Below are 16095 nucleotides of genomic sequence, written 5' to 3' on the forward strand. Positions count from 1 at the left end.
GTTAAGATAATTAAATTAAATGAGATATAAAAAAGATAAATAAAATTAAGTAAGAATACACACCCCCGTTTACAATACCACTCCTTAAACTCATTGACCATTCTCGCTCTCACCACTCTATCACACAATGCATTCCATGGTTCAACCATCCTCCATGCAAAGAAACCACTCCTCACCCTCTTGCTCACAGTTTCTTTTCGTAACTTCCAGGTATGGCTCCTTGTCATCGTTTCTTTCCACTGTTCAACCAAGCGAAAGAACTCCCCAGTGTCAACCCTGTAACCACCTCTCAACAGTTTAAAAGTCTCAATCATATCACCTCTCCATCTTCTATCCACCAAACTCTGCAGCCCATCAGCTGATCCTCATAACTAACATTGTACAGTCCTGAAGCTGTCTATTATCTGCCTCTTTACCCTTTCCATAGTTAATTTATTCCCTTCAATCCTGGGGACCAAATCTGAGAACAATAATTTAAGTGTGGTCTGATCAGGGTCTTATATAACGGAATGATAACTCTTTTATCTCTGCAGGTCAGCGTCCTTCTCATTATTGCAGCAATTCTCTGTATCACCTTCACCACCTTTGCAATATGTCCCTTGAATTTCAGGTTTCTATCAATCCCAGATCTCTTGTTTCCCCTACTTCCTCCAGTATAGCTCCTCCCATAGAGTATGCAGCGTCCCATCGATGTGTCCCAAACCTCAAGATCTCACATTTTGCTGCATTAATCCGACACCCCATTCATTTGTCCATCTATCTAGCTTATTCAAATCCTCCTGCAGAACTTACACATCTGCACTATTACTTATAACCATTCTCAGCTTCACATCATCCTCAAACAACTGAATATCCCAATGCAATCCACTGACAATGTCATTGATATAAAGGTTAAACAATATAGGTCCCTGTACTGAGCTCTGTGGGACCTCCACTTGTAATCCTCTGCCTCCTTGAAACTGCTGCACAATACACAACTCTCTGATACCTATCAGACAGCCAATCGTGAATAAAGTTGATCAACTTGAACCTCCTAATCCATGTGCTGCAACTTATATATCAGCTTAACGTGTGGCACTCTGTCAAATGCCTTCGCTAAATCCAAGGAAATGGCAGTATATGCCTTTCCCTCATCCACTGCTCTTGTAACTTTATTATAAAAGGCTAACATATTACTAAAACAAGAGCACCCCTTCATAAATCCATGTTGACTCTCACAGAAAACATTTCCTTCATCTGCCCAATGTTGTATATGGTCCCTAACTAATTTCCCCAAGATCTTAACAACTACTGATGACACACAAACTGGCCTATAATTAGACACTTCCAGTCTGCTACCGCCCTTATGAGATGCCACTATCTTACCTTTGTTCCATTCCCTGAGCACCTTTCCATAGCCAGAAGACTTTTATTCAAAAGGCAGGTCAAAGGATCTGCCAGTTTCCTTAGCACATTCTCTCAAAACTCGTGGTGAAATACCATCCAGTCCCACAGCTTTACTGACATCCAGAGTACTCAGTATTTGAAACATGCTCTCCTACTGCACCTCTAAACCTCGAACCTGCTTTATCCCTCTAGTATTAAAATTTATTCCTCCAGGATGAAATACACTGATAAAGTGTTCATTGAACAATTACATTATGTCCTCTGCATCAGTCACTCAATTACCATTTTTATCACATAATGTCCTTTTTCCACAATTATTTCACCTCCTACTGGCCAAATAGCTAAAAAATTCCCTAGGATTTTCTTTGGATCTTATGGCCACTTGGCCCGTGTCTTATATTCTTCATGCATCTGCTGTTCACCTGTCTCCTTATATCTGTTGCCTCTTTTTCACATGCACTTCCTGTTTAATATTGTTTGTCATCCACTTTACACCAAATTGTGTCCTCTTCTTCATTTGTGGCATACAGCTTACTCTTGCTGCTAACAAATATTCCTTCACAATTTCCCAAACACTAATGATAGCCTGCCCTTCCAATTCTGCCCTCCATGAAACTTCCCCAAGTTGATGTCTTAGACTATTATAATCACCTGCCTTATAATTCCTCATATGTTCCCGTCTCTTTGATACACCTGCATGTCTATTCATCTTCAAAATAAAACAATATGGTCACTCTCTCTCCAACTGGTGGGAGAGATGTTATCTCAGTTATTATCCATTCTTCTGATGCTATGACCAAATCCAAAACTCTTGAACCTCTTGTTTCCTCTATTACATGTTGCCTAAGACATTTGTCCCTCTAGAATTCTAGTAATTCCATTCCCTTATTGCTACATGCATCTTCTTCTCCCCAATTTATACTGCTATAGTTAAAATCTCCCATAACAATCATTCTTCTTGCACTTGCCAAGCTCAACTGTCTAAACATCTCCTGGTCCCCACCTACTGTGCTCTTTGGTTTGTAGCAACACCCCAGTAAATATCCCATCTTGCATTCTTAGGAAATTGGAAAGATAGTGTTACTTTAAGTTTTGAAGTAACACTATCTTTCTATCTTGCCTATCTCTACCTCACATATATGCTTTCAAAATCATTAGTGTCACTGCTTTTCAATGCCTCCACTGTTAGAGGACATAAGTCGTCACTTGTCATAAGCAGTACTCCACCACCATGCCCTACCTATTCTGCCAAAAAATTCCGTACCCTGCTACTTGTATTCCTCTTATTATATCCTCTTCTGTCAACCACGTCTCAGTGAACCCAATAATCTTTGGCCAGTTCCTCTGTCACCAAATCCATCACCAATTCCTCTCCTTTATTCCAGATACTCCTGGCATTATAAAGCATAAAAATGCCACTATTTCTATACCCAGCATTATCCCTTCCAGACTCCACTGGGCTCAACATTACCTGATGTCCTCCCCTTTCTCCCAAGTACCCTTTACCACAAGAGGCCACCCCTGCTACCATCCACCTTGGGCATTCTGGTTTCCCTGCATTAACACACTGATGCGTTCTGAACAGCAATCTCTCTCTCCAGATGCCTACGTCCTTCCTCATTCAAATGCAAGCAGTCTCTCGCATACAATTCCTCTCTGTCCTCAAACGCCCTGCAAGCATCCACATATTCCGACCCTCTCTTCTGATATATTCTAGCTATTATGTTATTCAATATTACTGCTCTTCTGCTCAGCTCATCACTATCATACCTAGGCAACACACACACACACACACACACACACACACACACACACACACACACACACACACACACACACACACACAATCTTTGCTCTCTGTGTCTTCTTTTGTACTATCTCAAGCAAGAATCTCATATCTCTCTCTCGCTGCCCAATTTACAATTCCTCTCAAGTCATTTGTTCCTACCATCAGAATCATCTCATCTACCTTTTCACCCCTCATAATTGCCATAGCCACACTTTCTATCATTCCTCCAGGCAAATACTCCTCACGCATCCTATCTTGCACACCACCGATCATTGAGTTCCCATACATTACGCCTGTTACCACCCTATTCCTCGATTGCTCCCATGCATCCCTCTCTCTCTCTCTCTCTCTCCTCTAACACTTTCTGTGTTCCCCTACTTACCTGTCTTCCTGACATCACTCTATCCTTGGTTCCAGTGCTCCCTCGCATTCTTCTCATTCCCTCTCTCCTACTGTTTCCATTCTCTGTTCTTCTATCACTCCAATAACTCTCTCTTATTCGCTCTCTTCCACTGTTCCTATTCTCTCTTGTTCTATCATTCCCATTATATCTTCGCAAGGTTGAGATATGAGAAAAATATAGTCACTGTGGTTTTGAAGTAAGCAGTATGGTGTGAGGTGGAGATTGAAAAAATGAGATATTTATTTGGGTGTTGCAATAGGCAGGGGATGTGGAAAGTGTATAAGAAAATTGGCTTAATCATCAAGAAAAGGGTGATTATAATGGGTGAGTGTAATTATGGCAATATTGATTGGAATTATGTTATACTATCAGGAAATAAAGAGTGAATTTCTTCAAGTTATTGAGGGACAACTATCATAGGCAATATGTAACAGAGGGCACACGACAGTTGAGAATCTTAAATCTCATCATATCATCAGAGGAAACTTAGTGTGTATGTGTGTATGTATGTAGAAAGGTCTGTAGAAAGTTCCCTATGAAGATAGATTGAAGGTGTGTGAGTTACAGAGATTGGCTGACAGACAGAGGAGATGGGGACATGATAGAAACTTGACAGCAAAGATTGGTTGATTGGTAGAGCCTCTGCTATTAATGGCTCACGTAAACAAGTTTGAGTGCCGTTAGTAGTTGGAAGGAGATCAATCGTTCGATGCTGTTGGCACACTCTCCCTCGATGAGTCGTTAGACTCCCTGGAGGTGTCAAATAATAACAATAATAATAATAATAATTATAAGTTAATAAAGGTATTCTATAAGATTGATACAGAAGAAATTTTTCAATACATTGGGGGTTGGAAGAATCACACTTGTAAGTTGTCTAAGAGTGTGGTTAGTAAAGGTTTGAAGACTAAGATCTTTACTTGGAGTGGTGAATAAGTGGAATGAATTGCCAAAGGTGGTTCTGAGTGCCCTAACAGTGAATAAGTTTAGGGAGATATATGATAGGTACTCTGTTAATGGATTGTGTGAGTCTCCTGCGATAAGTCTTTTTGACTTCATGGAATCCATATAAATAATAAGAATAATAGTTTGATGATTCTAGTTCATCATGATCCTTCTTAGGAATACTTCCACTTATAAGATTTTCATTATGCATCAATGCCTCAGTGACTTCTGAAGCATTTAGTACCTGAAATATATCAGTTTCATTCTACTCCAATTCTTTATTCTTACTCATTCCTATAAAAATAAAACTTGTTTCACCATGATGAAATACTGTGATAAAAGGATTAACAGTAGTATATCATCTACATTGATCACCCAACTAATACAGATAACTAATAATATACTTCTACTTTTATCTGACGTTATCTCAGTTAATTATTTTTAATATATTTTGTTTATTTTATAGTATATTCACATCATACATTGTGAATATACTATAAAATAAACAAAATAAAACTTGTTTCACCATGATGAAATACTGTGATAAAAGGATTAACAGTAGTATATCATCTACATTGATCACCCAACTAATACAGATAACTAATAATATATTTCTACTTTTATCTGACGTTATCTCAGTTAATTATTTTTAGTATATTTTGTTTATTTTATAGTATATTCACATCATACATTGTAAGTTATGATCTTTGAATTTAGTTACTAATTTTTTTTTCATTTTATTTTATTTATTTATTTTATTTTTATCTTTCAAGAGTTGATGTAATATATATTCTGGCTTTTTTTTTTTTTACAAGGAACACTTGTTGTGAAGTTTGTACAGCAAGTCTTCAAAGGACTAGTACTCAGACAATTTATTCATTAACAAACACATTTTAAGACTTTGCAGCCTAGATTAGAAATGGTTTACAGTATAATGCAGTAAGAATGACACTTATATTACACTCTTCCATTAAGTAGCTCATAATCAACTGCATCCACTTCCCAAGCATTGAAGTGGGAGGGGGAACATGAAGCATGATATTTCTAGTGCATAACAGTGTGCACATGATGCAAAGTTGGGACGAACCATGAAGAGTAGAGAAGATATGTGGCCTTACAAGAAGACTTGAATAAATTGAGTGACTGAGCACGAGAATGGGAATGCAAGTTCAATGTTGCAAAATGTAAGATTTTAAAATTTGGGAAACAAAGATGGGATGCAGAATTTATGCTTGGTGAGGATATACTGTCAGAGGTGGAGGAAATAAGAGCTCTTGGGGTGCTAGTGGATCTGACATTTAGGAGACACAACACTGCCAAAATTGTGAAGACAATTTTGGCAATGTGTCCCCTAAATATGCAGGACACTGACTTGTAGAAGTAGGGAGATTCTTGTTCCACTGTATAAGACTTTGATTAGGCCACACATAGACTACTGTGCCCTGATTTGGTCAACTGGTTTTTAGAAGGATGAAGAGATGTTGGAAAGGGTCGAGAGGCAACTGACTAAGGTAGTTTCTGACCTCTGGAATATCGAATATAAGGAAAGATTGAGAAGATGCAATTTACAGTCTGGTGGATATACGAGTAAGAGGAGAGATATGATAGAGACCTATAAGTTAGTGTTGTTATAGGATCAATGTTTGAGAGGTTCTACAGAAAACAGTGGGAGATCAGGGGAGAACCAGAGGTCATCCCTAGAAACTATATTATTATTATTATATAACACCTCCAGGGAGGAGTTCAAAGACTCATCGAGGGAGGGCACCTACTCTACAACTCTCCATCTTCACCAATCCACCAACCACAACTACCTTCATCTACACGAGCGTCATCTACTGCCGACCACCACCACTAGTATTTTCACAGATAATCACAAGTATGCCCACAGTGGAATTCGAACTTGTAGCCCTTTGGCTGGAGAGGGGATATACTAACCACTCGGCCAACCAGGCTGGCACATAAAGAGGGTGTGAGCAGAGGAGTGAGAAGCCGGTTTTTTGCATGCAGGGTTGTGAATGATTGGAATGCCTTGCCTGAAAGTGTGGTGTCTGCAGAGAATTTGAGTGTGTTTAAAGCATGGTATGATGAGCTGTGTCTATGATAAAAGGTCCTCCTAGATGAATCTTTGACTCTATGAGGTCTTGGGTGATAATAATAATAATAATAATAATAATAAGAAGAAGAATATTCTTACCTGTATTATATAATATATTATTGCCAAAGGAACTGCTGCAATCAGTGAATAAACACTTGCTAGAGAAATAATAACTAGTGCACCAGGAACCCAAAGAATAATACTTCTACTGAATTCAAAAAAGGTAGGAATTTCCACATCAACTGATTCCATGTCACTACCAAATCTGAAAAATAATAAGAGAAACTTATGTAATTAAAACAGTAAAGTAAAATAATACAAGGGGGGGGGGGGCGGGTTCTGATAAGCACCTAGAGCCAAAATGATATTAAAACAACTGATATAACCACAAGAAAGAACATATCTTAAAACCATTTAACCTCCGTGTTTCATCACATTGTAATAATTTGTTCTTTTTCTTTTAGGACATATAAGAAGACATAAAATTAATTTTTGTTCTAGGTGTTTATAAGAACTTTCCAGACCCCCCCCCCCCCACTTGTAAGAAGAACAAACTTTCTGAATAATGTCAAGAACATAAATTCAAATTTATAGTAAATACAAATTCAAATATAGTGTTTACTATTTGTGAGTGTGAGAATTGTAAATAAGAATAAGAAGTAGTAAGATAGATTCTAAAACAGACCTCCCATGATGAGTCTCATGACTGGCCAGAATAATATTAATCTCCATGGAGATTTTTTTTTTGATATTACACAATGGTATTCTCAATCCTCAGTGTTGTTCTCTATCCACATTGATGACTTACAATATGTAGGATGAAATATCTGTATAATAAATCAATTTTTACTGTGGTATATGTGTGATTCTACAATAATAGATATCCCTCAGGTGTCGTTATACGAGAAAATATTGCTCATTTAGCTGGTGAATTCGAACATTAACAAACTAAAGCAAATGTTTACAAATAGCATTCAATGCATCATTTTTTGTAGAAGGCATAAAATTAATGTTTTATGTCTGGTGAGTTGGTGAATGGTGAGTTGGCAGTCTTTATTATGCAATACACTAAATAAATAAATAAATAATAATAATAATAAAAATTTCCCAATATACTGCACCAAATAGGTAATAAAAAAAAAGAGGAAGATAAACTTATTATCAACAGTCCACAGTGGGTAAGCCAAGTGCTCAATAATCATCCTTAATCGAACAATTTCTTGTGGATCTGACAAAGAAATAAGGGAGCACAGGTCCAATCAATCCATTGTATATCAGAACAGTTATCAAATACCTTTAGTATCTTCTTGGGCCTGGCTCCCACCAATGAGACCTCAATAAAGGCCAAAACTTGTCTGGGTAGAAACCCTTCTCGTAGTATTTCTGAAAATACGTATTTCTAAAATAGAAGCATGCTTGACATTATGGGATATTAAAGCAAATGAAGTCCATAACTTCTGGATATAACTTCTGATGTGAAGTCAATAACATCTGGATACAAGTAGACTAGTCATGAAGATACTTCACATGCATAATTTGTTTACTTATGCTTGGGTAAGCATTAAAACAAAAATATAATTTCCTGTCAGGTATAATATAATCATGAATGGTGAGTTGGCAGATGCGCATGAGGAGAAAGGATTGCAGTTTGTTAATGTGTGAGATGCATTCAAAGGAAGGATGGATTTATGTACAAGCAATGAATTGTATTTGAATAGATTTAATATGAGTGAAATGGAGAGACCATTGTTAGAAGGAATGTAATGAGTGATGTGAAAAAGATATAAGAGGAGGTAAGAGGTGATGTGAAAGATTAGGAGAGCAAAACAGATGAGGCCAAAATCCTTGGATACGGAAAGTATATCAGAAGAGATGAGGATTGAAAGATGGACAAAAAGGGGAAAGGTCAGGGGAAAGAGAAACATGCCATAAAGAGAGTAGATGTCAGAAGCAATAGTGAAAGTAATAGTCCAGTATGGGGAGATATATGAGGTAAGCGATAGCAACTGGGAATGGAGAGGTGTGGGGAATTTACAACCAACAAATGCCATGGATAGGACTTCTTATAGACCTAAGAGTGAACGCCTGTTTTTATTTATAAATATCACAAGCACCAGAAGTAAGAGAGGAAATTATTTTACCTACTGAGTTTATTTGCCTCAAAAATTTTAGATTAAGTGAAACATGGTTCAGTGATGATATCCTGAAAGGAACAGAAATGGAAGTATAGGACTGCAGTGTTTTTTGTGAGGATAGAAAGGATAAGAAGGGAGGAGGAGTGCTATTGATGACAGCAGGGGATTATGTCTGCACAAGGTGAAGATGCAAGAGGGAAATAGCAGCAATAGTTTGGGACAGTGTGGTATGAGGTGGGAAATTAAAAGATATTTCGTTGGATGTTAGCAACATCCAACCAAATATCTTTTCAACTGATCTGATGAAAAAATGTATAAGAAACTTCAGTTAGTGAGCAAAGGAAGGTAATCATTATGGGTGATTTTAATTATGGTAATATATATACTAGAATGAAGAGATACCGCCGTGGAATAAAGGGAATTGATTTCTTGAGAGACTACATCATGATGGAAAGTAACAAATTTGATCATTTCATTAAAGGATGTGATTGTGAATGGGATGTCGCATTCCCCCTCCAGCTCATAAGAATGATCATGAGATAAATTAAAGATACCAAGAAATTATATACTTGGTTTAATCTTTTATCCAAGTGTAAGCAAACAAAGTTTGCACCTGAAGTATTTTTAGGACTGGAGCAACTTGTGGCAAAGGTAGTATGACTTCACATCACTTGCCTTAGTATCACACAGTGCAAAGCATATCTCCTTGCAGACATGTATAATGCTATGCATTATGGGAAGGGTCACTACCCAGAACGATTTCCCTGTATTATGTGCAGGGTTACCTCTCCAAAACTCACGAAATCCCCCAGATACCTAACATTGAGTGAACCCAAGGATCATTTAACTCAGTGATTGTTCCCCTCAGTCAGGCTCACCCCATCACTGAGAACTCTCAGCGTTGGCTCTACCCAGTGGCAGGCCCATCCCACCACCGAGCAGAGCTGCTCATATCTCATCTGAGGGACAACAGCAACAGCCGGGCCTCAGTTAACTTCATGGGCTACAGCATTGCTATCCATTACCCCTCTTCACTTGGGTAACAGCTACAGCCGAGCCTCAGTTAAAACTTCATTGCTACAGCATTGCCATCCATTACCCAAGCTTTTGATACCAAGGTTGAAGTAATGCAGAAGTCAAATTTTTATATACAAGTTGCCAAAAGGTGCCACACCTTATTATTATAATACTCTGGATTAGAGATAGGTAGTTGTTGAAAGTTTTTCGACTTGGTTATACTATAAATTAAAGATACCATGAAATTATATACTCGGTTTAATCCTTTATTCAAGTGTAAGCAAACAAAGTTTGCACCTGAAGTATTTTCATTACTGGGCAACTTGTGGCAAAGGTGGTATGACTTCGCATCAGTTGCCTTAGTATCCCACAATGCAAAGCACATCTCCTTGCAGATATGTATAATGCTATGCACCAAGAAAAGGGTCACTACCCAGACTGGTTTCGACCTTTACTGAGGTCTCATCAGTGGGTGTGCCTTTTGGCAACTCGTATATAAAAATATGACTTCTGCATTACTTCAACCTTGGTATCACTTCAGGGTCTGGCTTCCACTGATGTGACCTCAATAAAGATTGAAACTAGTTGGCAGTTTGATTCTGGGGGAGCAAAGTTTCTGCTCTCTAAAGGTTTTTGCCTTGGGGAGCTTTTGAGCATCCAGGAATTTGGATCCATTGAGGGGGCTTGTATTAGGACTTCTTTGGCTGATGCTTTTCCTGAGCAGTTCTGCTTGGTGGTAGGGGAACCTGTCACTGAGCAGAGCCATCGCTAAGTTAAATGATCACTCAGGTCGCTCATTGCTGGGTAATCTTAGTGATCACACGAGTTTTTGGAGAGGTAACCCACACTTAAACAGGGAAACCGGTCTGGGTAGTGACTCTTCCCATAATGCATAGCATTATACATGTCCGCAAGAGATGTGCTTTGCATTGTGGGATACTAAGGCAAGTAATGTAAAGTCACACCACCTTTGCCACGAATTGTCCCAGTCCAGAAAATACTTCAAGTGAACACTTTGTTTGCTTATAACTTGGATAAAGGATTAAACCAAGTATATAATTTCTTGGTATCTTTAATTTATAGTATAACCAAGTGGAAAAACTTTCAACAATGATCATGAGATGATCAGCTGTGTGGTGGGTAGTCATACAAAAACTTCTGTGAAGAAAAGATATCTGGAACTGCAAGGTCAATGATTATAAAAAAGAAGACAGCTTGGAGCTATAGCATGGAATGAGGTGTTAAGTGGAAAGGAGATAAATACTGTTTGATTACTGACGAAGAGATGTTTAACAGCATCAATGTGTGAACATATGCTAAAGGTTCAAAGGAATAAAGTAGGTGTCAAATGGATAAATGAAGGAATTAAGCAATGAAATCTGGAAGGAAGAAGAGGATACTGCAGAGTCAACACAAGAAGAACAATAATAGTCAAGTGTATGAGGAGTACAAACAAGCAAGGAAAGGGCTCATTTGGTAAAAACAGCCAAAGTGGGATATGAACAAAAATTAGCAAACTGGCAAGAAAAATAGTCAGGCAACTAGAAGAATGAGTGATTATGGTAAGATGATGTTAATGGATGAAAATGGTAGATTAGTAACTGCTTCAGAGGACATAGTTGAGATATTCAGTGAGTTGAACTATCAGTTGAATGTTGCCAAGTGTATGATTCTAAAATCTGGTAGGCAAGGATGGGATGCAAAGTATATACTTGACAGGGAATTTTGAATGAGAACATAGAGGAATGAAAGATCTATGATGGTGGACAGGATGTGATCAGATTATGGTAGTGATATGAAGGATCTTGATACGGAGAAATAAAGAGGTTACGATTCTATTATATATGGATTATTATGCATAGATTTGGTCACTTGGTTTACATGGAGATGAAAATATATCAGAAAGCGTCCAGAGAAGAATTTACTAAAACGGTATCAGGTCTTTGAAATATGGGTATGAAAACAGGAAATACAATTTGCAAAGCTTCATGAATAGAAGGAGATATAAATGAGACATATACATCATTAAGAGGATGTTACTGGGTGAATGTCAAAGAAATTTCTCATAGAGTGGAGAACAGGGATAGAACAACAGGCCATCTCTGAAAATTGTAAAAAAGAGGGTGTGAGTAAGGGAGAGAGGAGCAGGTTCTTTGCATGGAGATTAGTGAGTGGAATGCTTTGCCTGAAAATGATGAATGTGGACACATTGAATAGATTTGAAGCATGGTTTGATGAGCTGTGTATGTCTTTTTTTTTTGTGATTCCCACTCATGAAAGGTTATAAGCTCGTGAGTGGGTTAAGGTTTTTTCCTACTTTTTATTAATTTTATATATTTTTTGTATTTTTATTTATTTTTACATAGTCCAAAAACCCTACTGTTATGTCTGTGACTCCCCATATTTATCTTTGCACTTATATTCTTTCTGTTATGTCCTGTTTCCTCGTCACTTTTTACCCTTTTCTTTGTTATTCTTATATTTTTCTATATAACTATTATTCATCACTCATGCAAATCAGTTATTCCATTGCCGACAAATTTATATTTGTTTAGAACGACTGCGCCAGCCGGCAACTAAATTCTGATACTCACATAAGTAAAGCTAAGCAACAAAGGGATCATGTGATATGCAGTCGTGGCTCCCGCCTTTTCTTTGTTACGTAAATTGCTTCCCCCTTCACTCATACAGGTCCGAAAATTTTATAAGTGGTAATTCAATCTCAGAAACAACAGACTCATGAATCTTGACATAAAGAAATACATTTATTATAAACACTTGCATAGATACACTTTATATAATAATTTCAATGCTAGAGAGTCTGAACTCCCCCCCCCCACCTCTTTAGGTTAAGATATCCAAAATTTCAATTCTTATGTTTAAATGAATCAATCCTATATCTCTGTTATATTATTATGTTCAGACTTGACTATTCCATACAGGATTACTCAGTACTCACTCTCTAAGGACAATTATATACAGACTTTATACAAAGTATGTCAGACGTATCTTATCTTGCATTTTAACATGGAAAAATATTCTAATACGTGCTCAAGCTCTATCCCTCCCCACCACAACTTAATAAAAATTCAGGCTAATATCTAACATTATATCATATGGCATCTTCCTGACAAACAGTTCTAAGGTTAGGTTCCTTTCTCAGCACAAGCTTAGAGTGGCACCAGCTTATTTGACACAGACAAATCAGTCCAACTAGTCTTTTAGGCACTATTATTATTATTATTATTACGGGCAACTCCAGGGAGTCATTGGACTCATCGAGGGAGGCCCCAAATCATATTCATCACAACTATTTGACATTCATACAGTATCTATCATACCTCGCCTTAAACTCATTCACTGTCACAGCATCCACCACAGACTCAGGGAGCGCATTCCACTCATTCACTACTCTAAAAGTAAAGAACCCAGCTCTAACACCTTTACTAACCACACTTTTGCCCATGTTTCCATGGATGTCGCCTAGTCCTCCCACAACCAGCCCTGTTCTCAAAAATATCTTCTGAATTAATTTTATAGAAACCCTTCAGTAATTTGAATGTCTCAATCATATCTCCCCTCCTCTGCCTATCAACCAATTTTTGCAACCCACAAATCCTCAACCTGTTCTCATACGGTTCATTCCACAGACCTGCTATCATCTTGGTCACTCGCCTCTGGATCCTCTCCACCTCCTCCCCATCAAGAAGAAACCTAGGTGACCAAATCTGAGCACAGTAGTCTAGATGGGGTCTTATCGGGCTCGATACAGAGGAACAATAACCTGCTTGTCTCTGCTTGTCATCGTATTCTTCAGCAACCAAGTGATTTGATGAGCTGTTTTGGTCACTTTTGCAATGTGTCCCCTAAATTTCAATTCCTTATCTACCAACACTCCTAAATCTCGTGCCTCATCAATTTCCTGGAGCACGGTTCCACCAATGCAGTAAACTGCCGCCAATCTTTTCACCCCAAAATGCATAACCTTACATTTTGCCACATTAAACTGACATCCATTCTCCTTAGCCCAGACCTCCAATCTATCCAAATCATCCTGCAAAATTTTGACGTCATCTGCATTCACTATTGCCCTACCCAACTTCGCATCATCCGCAAACAAATGAACTGTTCCTCTCAGATCATTTCCTATATCATTTATGAACAAATTAAACAGCAGTGGTCCAAGAACTATGGATAAGTTAATGTGTGGAGCTCCTTAATTCCTTGGTTTCTATTCCTTTTACAATTACAATCTATAATAAGTATGAAAAATTGTACATTACCATCGTTTTCTTCTCTTTTTATGGAGTTTCCGTGACTTCCCTCCATGCTTTCACTTCCGTATTTTCTCACCACGTATTTCATGGCATCAGCTACTTACTTCCACTATCTTCGAAGGTCGCCCTTTGCTGACTTCACTTTCGTATTTTCTCACCATGTGTTTTCATGGCATCAGTGACTTACTTCCACTATCTTCGAAGGTTGCCCTTCGCTGATTTTACGTTGGCTTAACTTACCAACGGCTCTTTACTGGAATTCTGACGTCATTCCTTTGGTGGCTTTACTCGACCCGGTGCAACAGCAACCGGGAGATTGTTGCTGGACACTGGCGACAAGCTTCCATAGCTATCCAGGACTTGGACGGGAACGCAGGCAGAAAACAAGAGAGAGAGAGTTTGAGTCTCGTGCCGTGCCTTATATTACAAATGCGAGCGCCTTCTCTCGGTGACTACGTCATACTCTTAGCCACAGCCGATTGGTCACCCCAACTCCGAACTGTTTTGACATGGTTCTAATACATAGATCTCTCATGCACATTTCATAATAACAATTTCGGTCCTGAGACACAATTTCCCTTTGCTTATTTTACACAGACATTATCAATTCTAAATACAGATTTCCTAAGTTTACTTAATTTTAACCATCTCAGTCGGTTTGATATACTTCTGAGTGAACATATGTACAATACTCTCTTAGCCCTCTCTCTGGAGGCATAAGCATGTCCTTATCCTTAGGTCTAATCGTTACTGTGTGTTGGGTCGGAAACAAGATGGCTTACAAATAGTGAGTCAGCATATTTTCCGACACAACACTACTCTAGAGTCCAATTATGGAATTTTTTCATGCCACTTCAGACCTCCAATATGCAGGGTGATGGTCTCACAATGGGCAATGCAATTCATCTCCCACCTAAGAAGGATGTGAAAGTGTGTACCTCTCATGATGAGTCTTCTGACTCCTTTGTAGTCTAGTGTAAATAATAATAATAATTTTCCTTTCTTTGAGGCTTACACGGTGATCAGAATACACTTTGGAAAATTATGGATACAACTCTCTTTTCTCAAACATGGTAGTTGTCTCCATAATTTTCCAAAATGAATAATAGTTTTGAAACATTACTTTATCATTACTATATGACGGTGCGTACCTCTCATGATGAGTCTTCTGATTCCATTGTAGTCTAGTAAATAATAATAATAATTTTGAAACATTACTTTATTTCTGCATTGTGTACTTTTGTGATGATATTGTGATCACCTAAACTCTGAAAATGCCTCAGTAACTGGAGGCAAAATATCAATAATAAAGCTTTTGCTTCTTTTATATGTGATAAGCTATTAAATCTTCAACGTAATAAGGTGAAGTAATTCTGTTTGGTTTTATATAAGGGTTTGCCTCAAAATCTCACTAAGCTATTGTAGGAAAAAATGTCACAATATTCAAGACAGCTTTTGAAATAATTTCAAAAGTTGGTGAAGGAGGAAAGGAAAGACATAAGAGTATGATCTGATAAGCTTGTTTTCATCATAGAATGCAGGCTTTTTGAAATACATAATCTTTATGTCTATATTTACCTGTTAATAATTCGACCCACTGGAGTAGTATCAAAGAAAGAAAGAGGAGCTTTCAAAATCTGAGTAAGTAACCTTTCATGTATAACAGACGATGCCTTAATACCTCCAATAAATGTTAAGAGTGCTGTGATTACTATAGATACACCTGAAATTAGAAATATTTATAAATAACATTATCATTTCCTTTTAAATAACATTATTATTTTTAGAATTTTTTTTTATAAAAGTAAATTTGTTATTTTAGATAAATCAATCATTCAGATGAGCATGGGCCAGTATATTCACTTAAAAACCTCAACTAATTCAATAGTAACCTTCTTCTTCCTCTTGTGCTTTATCCCATCTATTTGGGGTTAGCCTTCTTACATGATATAACCTTACATGTGTGATCCCAACCGACTTGTCGTAGAGCCCGTCCAAAGATTATTGGGATCGCTCAGACATAGTTGATGGAAGACGATATACTG

The 16095-nt window shown here is 37.7% G+C and overlaps 1 protein-coding gene across 4 annotated transcripts in view; it reads right to left on the reverse strand.

Moving 5' to 3' along the window:
* LOC150099946 (ATP-binding cassette sub-family C member 1-like) overlaps positions 1 to 16095 on the reverse strand; it is a 684487-nt gene that overhangs the window by 181705 nt on the left and 486687 nt on the right. For all 4 annotated transcript variants that reach the window (XM_090403130.1, XM_090403131.1, XM_090403128.1 and 1 more), the window contains 2 exons: positions 15629 to 15773; positions 6721 to 6886 (listed from right to left, as the gene is read on the reverse strand). In XM_090403130.1, coding sequence (XP_090259256.1) covers positions 6721 to 6886; positions 15629 to 15773 — 311 coding nt within the window. The remainder of the gene's footprint in view (positions 1 to 6720; positions 6887 to 15628; positions 15774 to 16095) is intronic.

This window comes from Typopeltis vanoorti, chromosome 13 (assembly GCF_054136105.1).
Source record: "Typopeltis vanoorti isolate ZY-2024b chromosome 13, IOZ_Tvanoo_1.0, whole genome shotgun sequence".
NCBI classification, from domain to species: Eukaryota; Metazoa; Arthropoda; class Arachnida; order Uropygi; family Thelyphonidae; genus Typopeltis; species Typopeltis vanoorti.